Raw genomic sequence first — 8,164 nt, 5'->3', positions numbered from 1 at the left:
CGTTGAAGGAACCCTCTCCCAGAAGTACAGGAAGGATAGGACCAATCAGAGCTAGGGGGACGGGCATTAGCCTCTGACAGAGCAGAAACTTAAGATACTTCAGGATAGGCAATGTGGCAGCGGGCAACATGTTGAGCAGAGATTCCCCTTACTGATCGCTGAATCGGAATTTGTCTATCCATTACTCCCTCCTTCTTTGTCTTTCTCTATCACTCTATTTTATCTTTTTAACTGCCTCTCTCTCTGTCTCTCTCGCTCTCTCTCTCTCTCCCTCTTTCTCTCTCTCTCTCTCTCGCTCTCTCTCTCTCCCTCTCGCTCTCTCTCTCTCTCTGTCTTTATCTACCTCTCTCTCCTCTCTCTCTCTCTCTCTCTCTCTCTCTCTCTCTCTCTCTCTCTCTCTCTCTCTCTCTCTCTCTCTCTCTTCTCTCTCTCTCTTTATCTACTCTCTCGCTCGCTCTCTCTCTCCCAGAGCCGTGTTGCTGGAGCCCCATCAGATCATGAAGCTCGACCTGTCCATCATGGCCACCTGTCCCGGCACCAAGCTGCTCGTGGCAACGGTCTCCCACGGCAACGGCCATGCTGTCATCGCCAGGAGTTCCACAGGGTTGTGGTCACAGGACCCACACCAGTAGTAAACCAGTAGGACCGGTTTGTTGACCAGTAGTAGCCTCTAGACATCCCACCCCTTAAGCCTTTGTGGCCTTGTTAAAATCGACACGTTCTGTGATGTCACCCACACAGCTTCTGATCAGCCAATCAGAGTGAGGCCCCTTGGATTAACGTTAAGAGGGGACTCGGTAACGGGAACAGATCTAAAAATATGGATACGGTTACGATAAAATGAAAAAGATCACTCTTGTGGACTTCTTCACATTCTTATGCATTTTTTTTACCATTTTTCCATGAGTTTTTGAAGGCTCTATGTTCTAGGTTTAATTGAAGGTGATTCGTGATTTGTGGTGTTCCTATGATGTATATTAAATTCTACAAGATGTACTGATACTAATGACTTTGTAATTCCGATGATGATAAAAATTATATTGATAATCATCAGCCTGTACACTTTAAGATTAAACGGCTTCACGAACTGAAATGGAGAATATATTATAAACAACATGATTTATTTGTTTTTTTAAAATCGTTTTAACGTGACGGTGGCAACGTTTTGGCTATAGAGTTAAATCACCACCAGGTGGCAGCATCGAACCGTATGTCGGTGTGTTTCTGTGTGTGGCGTGTGGTGTGTGTGTTTTTGACTTATTTTATGACCTCCTAAATGATTAAACCAGGCATACTTCGAGAGCAAATATGATGCTTTTTGGACCCAAGTTTTAGATATATGTGCTGAAGTCTTAAACCCTCCTCATACCCTATGAACAATACACACTGCTATACAATAAATACACTACTCTGGCCTTATATATAACGCAATACACACACTACACTTGCCTACAAAATAACACAATACAATACGACACACTACAAAAGGCCTGCAATATAACACAGTACATACACATCAATGGCCCTACAATATAACATAATACAATACAACACACTACAATACACATACAATATAACACAATGCATAGTAAACACTGGCCTACAATATAACACAATAGAATACTATACACTACAACAGGCCTACAATATATCACAATACAATACTAAACACTGCAATAGGCCTACACAATACACTATAATAAACGATAAAACAAACAATATCCGTCTGCCCCAGACAGTAGGGAAGCATTTGGCCCTCAGGGTTTGGCTAGCCAGGACTGCCTGCTGCTCTACCATCGCCTTCACCCTGGCTTATTATGGGATGCACTGTTACCCAGCTCATGATAACCACATAAACCTCGGGCCTTGTCCAAAATCGCTCACTCGTTCACCATAAGGTATCCTACACTAGTTTGGGACGTCAACATTGTGTGGCGCTGCCTGAAACCAGATGCATAAATCTGGTTCCCTGTTGGTGAAAACTCATTTGAATCCTTTGAGGCATTGTTGTTTCGGGCTCGGCATGACTTGGAGAGAGGTAAAGGTTCAACATGTTTAGTCAGAGACACAAGGTAAACAAGCTTGCGTTCTGGAAGTCGTTCATGAAGCATCTCGCACACAGGTACGATTTCAGTTTATATTGGAAGTGGGTGGAGAGGTAAATAAGTAATGCTTACAGGTTCTTCTTGACCCAGGTAAACCTTCAGTCTCTCTGGGCTTGGGCGGAAATGGCAAAGAGGCCATGTTTGTAGTTTCTGCCTTATCTTCAATCCCATATATCTTGATATGGTGTTGTGTTGACCACTTTGTGTAGCATAAGCTTGTCAGCTTGAATCATGTGGTCTAAATAAAGCATAGACTGAAATAATTGACATCACTGTGTAGTACCCTCTAGTGATGCCCACAGCGCAACGCTAAAGTCACGTTTACGGTCCGACTACCATGTGTTCCGATATCTGCTGTTTGTTCTCACCTCAGTTACGGGTACGTCACGTGTATCCTTTTTCTATCCAAACTCATAGCTCAGGGCGCACCCACACGTGAGCGAGACAGCTTGCGTCCTCACCCCGCTGTCGGCGAGACGGAGACGCGGGCAGACGGACGCGGTAACCAGCCGGCACGCTCGCTGATTTCCAGACAAATTAAACGTCAGAGGAAAGCGGCGAGTGGGCGCCTGGCTGGCAGGAGAGGCAGAGGCCATCATAAATAATTAATGGTTTGCCTCTCGCTCCCTTATTTCTCTCTCTCTCTCTCTCTCTCTCTCTTTCTCTCTCTCCCCTTGCTCCCTCTCGTTCAGCTTTCCCTGCTGGCTCTCTCTCTCTCTGTCTCTCCCTCCCTCTCTTCCTCTAGCTGTGCTCTTTCTACTGCCTCTCTCGCTGTCTCTCTCTTCTCTCCCTCCCTCTCTTCTTTCACTCTCTCTCTCCTCTCTCCCTCCCTCCTGCGCTGCTTTCCCGACTGCCTCTCTCTCTCTCTGTCTCTCCCTCCCTCTCCTTTCCTCCCTCTGACTCCTTTCCTTCATCTTCCTTTCTCTATCTACTCTCCCTTAATCCCTCTCTCCTTCCCCTTCCCTATTTCTCTCTCTCTCCCTCTGTCTCTCCTCTCCCTCCCTGCTTTAGCCCTCTCTCCTTCCTCCCTACTTCTGCTCTCCGCAACACAGAGAGCAGAAGCATTCTCTTCTCTGTATCCTGTTCTACTGTCTTCTCTTACTTCAGTTTGAAAACATCACAGGGCCCTTATGACCACCAGGTGTGACGTTGGTGTGAGGCCAGATGTACGATGGATAATTCAGCCCACCAGTTGTTCCAGTCCACTTGGCGAGCTGGGAATCCGATTGCATCCATCATACGTCTAGGGTTTTCATTGGCTGGTAATGGACGTTCAGAATCACACCTGGTGGTAAAATAGAGGCCGTTTAATGATGGACGTCCAGACCACACAGGTGAGAGATTGTGTTGATTGGGAAGCTCATGAGGTGCCCCACTACACAGAGAGAGAGAGAGAGAGAGAGAGAACCTTGACTGACATGCAGTTGAGCCCCCCCCCCCCCTCCTCTTTCCAGGAGGGGCAGATAGATTGATAGGCGTTTGATTGATGGAGTCTGTGTATGATTGATTAGTCTTGGAGGACAAAACAAAGAAGCCAGGGCCCTTTGGCTGAGTTCCTTCAGGGGAAATGTTTAATCGATGACATCATCCACACCAGCATTATCTGAACCATGTCCAGAGTCTAACCTGTAGTTATCCAGAGAGAAGGATGCCTTACCTGCTCCTTAAGGACATGGAGCCCCAAAAAACTAAACTGAACAAATAGCAAATAGTAATTATTAGCCCTAATTATTAGTCATAAAGTCCTTTAATGCGCTTGTGAGAAATAAGTTAGAGCTAAGAATATGTGGTGTTTTGAATGTCTCTGTGAGGTCGAACTCCTGATTGTTCCTTTCTTTATAAACAGCTAAACTGTTTGGCCTGCTAGCTTGTTGTTAGCTTGAGAGGGTTGCTATCGTTCTGAAATGTTAGTTATACGCCGATGATGTCGTGACCATTAGCATCGCTCTGTGTGTTGCTGCAGAACAACAGAAAAGCCAATGCTACTGCTAGGGTGCATGTAAATACAGGTAAAATGTAAAGGTACAAGATGCCCCATGTCATTCTACGCACTTAACTTCCTCTTTCGCTTGTTTATGTATGCTAGCTAGGGCGTGTGTCCTCCCTTTGTTGAATGCCAAAGTTTTTTAATAACCAGATGGTAGCAGTCAATTAGCTAGGCTAAGCCATCAACCGAACACAGTGAAGGTCATATCTAGTGTGGTTACATTCTCCTCGAATGGAAATTAAACATATTTTAATGAGGCCTATCTAATTTACACACCAGCCAACTAAAAGGAAAGTTCCACAGAGAATCTGTCGAAACTGTCCCGAAAAAGTCCACCACTTTAGCACCAGTCAGAGAATGACAGGGTTTAACGATCCAACCATTTCTTGTTCCCGGAGACACATTAAGGTCTTAATCAGTCAATTAGAGCAGGGTTTGATTAATTGGTCTGGATTGGCAGCAACCCGGGGCCACTGAGGCCGGTGGATGAAGGATCACCACGGGTCGCGCAGCGCTGTCTGATTTACTGCCAACCACCGCGACTCACTGCCGTAATAAGCCCCAAACATTAAATATGGGCCCTGCTCTCAGACGCCTTCTGGGATTGATGCTCCAGAGAGGCGAGGGAAGGCCGGGGAGAGGCACGCTCCATCTGGCACGTTCTTCTTGCTTCCTGGATTCCTTCGGTACCCGAGACAAACTAAATAATGACAGCCAAAGAAAACGCGTCTGTAAGTTTGGGATTCTACAGATCATCCATCCAACCCCCCGTCCCCCCCCGTCCCCCTCAACCCATGAATCTGTATTTTTCTTTCTTTTTATAAAAAAAATGAGCCCTGACTGCTCTCATATTCAGTCGTTTTTCCATTTCCCGCTGCTTTGGTTTGCTTGCTGCAGGAGCGGCGTCTGGGAGGTCATCCTTCAGCGGCGACGGCAGACGCCTGCTACGTTGGTGTAGCAGCCGGCTGATGGATTGGACTGCCGCCCGGAGAGAGCGCCTTCGGAGAAAAACGCTGGTGCGTCGCGGTCTCCGGGCCGTATGGGCCTCTGCCAGACGTCTGTACGCCTGGTCATTGGTTGACGTTGTTCTAGTGGTAATAGCTTAGCCAACATAACTGTTACACAACTTCAGAATTAACAATTTCTGTGTTGTTGCTCCTTGTGTTTAGCTTTGGGTTTCACTTTCTAACCCCTACCATGCTCCTTAATGACCTGTCACTGTATTGTCTAACCCCTACCATGCTCCTTAATGACCTGTCTCTGTACTGACTAACCCCTACCTGCTCCTTAATGACCTGTCACTGTACTGTCTAACCCCTACCTGCTCCTTAATGGCCTGTCACTGTATTGTCTAACCCCTACCTGCTCCTTAATGACCTGTCACTGTACTGTCTAACCCCTACCTGCTCCTTAATGGCCTGTCACTGTATTGTCTAACCCCTACCTGCTCCTTAATGACCTGTCTCTGTACTGTCTAACCCCTACCTGCTCCTTAATGACCTGTCACTGTATTGTCTAACCCCTACCATGCTCCTTAATGACCTGTCTCTGTACTGTCTAACCCCTACCTGCTCCTTAATGACCTGTCTCTGTACTGTCTAACCCCTACCTGCTCCTTAATGACCTGTCTCTGTACTGTCTAACCCCTACCTGCTCCTTAATGACCTGTCTCTGTACAGTCTAACCCCTACCTGCTCCTTAATGACCTGTCACTGTACTGTCTAACCCCTACCTGCTCTTTAATGGCCTGTCACTGTATTGTCTAACCCCTACCTGCTCCTTAATGACCTGTCACTGTACTGTCTAACCCCTACCTGCTCCTTAATGGCCTGTCACTGTATTGTCTAACCCCTACCTGCTCCTTAATGACCTGTCTCTGTACTGTCTAACCCCTACCTGCTCCTTAATGACCTGTCACTGTATTGTCTAACCCCTACCATGCTCCTTAATGACCTGTCTCTGTACTGTCTAACCCCTACCTGCTCCTTAATGACCTGTCTCTGTACTGTCTAACCCCTACCTGCTCCTTAATGACCTGTCTCTGTACAGTCTAACCCCTACCATGCTCCTTAATGACCTGTCTCTGTACTGTCTAACCCCTACCTGCTCCTTAATGGCCTGTCTCTGTACTGTCTAACCCCTACCTGCTCCTTAATGACCTGTCTCTGTACTGTCTAACCCCTACCTGCTCCTTAATGGCCTGTCACTGTATTGTCTAACCCCTACCTGCTCCTTAATGACCTGTCTCTGTACTGTCTAACCCCTACCTGCTCCTTAATGACCTGTCACTGTATTGTCTAACCCCTACCATGCTCCTTAATGACCTGTCTCTGTACTGTCTAACCCCTACCTGCTCCTTAATGACCTGTCTCTGTACTGTCTAACCCCTACCTGCTCCTTAATGACCCGTCTCTGTACTGTCTAACCCCTATCTGCTACTTAATGACCTGTCTCTGTACTGTCGAACCCCTACCTGCTCCTTAATGACCTGTCTCTGTACTGTCTAACCCCTACCTGCTCCTTAATGACCTGTCTCTGTACTGTCTAACCCCTACCTGCTCCTTAATGACCTGTCTCTGTACAGTCTAACCCCTACCTGCTACTTAATGACCTGTCTCTGTACTGTCTAACCCCTACCTGCTACTTAATTACCTGTCCCTGTATTCATTGTAGGTCAGTACAGTCAAATTAGCATTTCACATTTTTTAATCCACAAAAGTACAAACTTTCAGCAATGAAGTGTTTGGGTCCTTTCCAGATTTTACTCCTGGAAGGACGCCAACCTCATCAGAGCCCTGTGTTTGTTTTGGAGTTGTGAATGCATTGCTTTTCATTTCACGCTGTTGGCAACCAAAAGAGAGAGAATGAGAGGAAAGTGTAATTTTGTGCCAAAAGTTACCATACTGAACAAAATTCAACAAAGCCACACTTTGCACAGAGGAGGATGCATTGAGAATGTTGAGTTTGTTTTAAGTTATGTAAATTGTAGTATTTACAGTCTCCACACAGACATTTGCAGTCTGTGTGAGGAGCTTTGATGAAAGCAGGCTTATAAATGCAGCAATTTTCTTGATTTCCATGTAAATACCAGGTTGATAACAGGCGAATTTCTGGTTGATCGGAGGGTTGATTTGAGGCAGATTTCTGGTTGATTTGACAGCAGTAAAAATCATATACAATGAAAAAGTTGCAGACCAAACTGAGGTATCCTTATTGATTTTTTAGTATTTCACCGTCACAGTTGACATGACTCCATGAAGCATCATCCAAACCTGAATCAAACTGGATTAACACAATAATGCCAGGAGATGGTCACGAATGAAAGCACAGTACATAAAGTAAATTCAAACCCCATCATCGTCAAAAGGCAAGCAGCCCTCCCTGAATGACACCTTCTCACAGCAGGCGATCCCCTCCTCTCAGTGTCTCATCCAGTGAGCCTGCAGAGCCGAGGAGCTGGCATCTCCCCAAACTAACGTCTGCTAGACCTGTCATCGTATTCTCCACAGCTCCTATCTGCACTGCACACCTGCTGCAGGAGACATGCTTCTATATACACCTAAACAGAAGACATGCTTCTATATACACCTGAGCTGGAGACATGCTTCTATATACACCTGAGCTGGAGACATGCTTCTATATACACCTGAGCTGGAGACATGCTTCTATATACACCTGAGACAGGCAGGCAGGCAGGCAGGCAGGCAGGCAGGCGGGCAGGCAGGCAGGCAGGCAGGCAGGCGGGCGGGCGGGCGGGCGGACGGACGGACGGACGGACGGACGGACGGACGGACGGACGGACAAACAGGCGGAGGTGCAGTGTCAGCAGTCCCAGCTGGGCTGATAAGACTTCCACACTTCAGCTCTTCATAAGTGAGTGAGTGTGTGTGTGTGTGTGTGTGTTCACTTTTGGGATTTGTTTTTTGTGTTTGAGTGTGTCTTTCTGTGTGTATGTCGAACTATAATCCTTCCAGTAGAAAGTGTTTAAGGTTCATCATGTCTGCCACTCAAACTAATAAGTAACGGTTGATTGGCTGTCGAAATGGACCAATAGGAAGGGGGGGAGACCGCG

At 46.6% G+C, this 8,164-nt stretch overlaps 1 protein-coding gene and 1 long non-coding RNA gene across 2 annotated transcripts in view; both read right to left on the bottom strand.

The window, feature by feature from the left end:
- LOC132459914 (V-set and transmembrane domain-containing protein 2-like protein) overlaps positions 1 to 578 on the bottom strand; it is a 3,841-nt gene extending 3,263 nt beyond the window's left edge. The window contains 1 exon segment of the mRNA XM_060054788.1: positions 527 to 578. Within this exon segment, the coding sequence (XP_059910771.1) occupies positions 527 to 578 (52 nt within the window).
- Positions 1 to 8,164, bottom strand: part of LOC132459009 (uncharacterized) — a 24,408-nt gene that overhangs the window by 11,716 nt on the left and 4,528 nt on the right. The gene's annotated exons all lie outside the window — the stretch shown is intronic.

Source organism: Gadus macrocephalus, chromosome 1, assembly GCF_031168955.1.
Source record: "Gadus macrocephalus chromosome 1, ASM3116895v1".
Taxonomy (NCBI): domain Eukaryota; kingdom Metazoa; phylum Chordata; class Actinopteri; order Gadiformes; family Gadidae; genus Gadus; species Gadus macrocephalus.
This window is presented reverse-complemented; position numbering and strand designations above follow the sequence as displayed.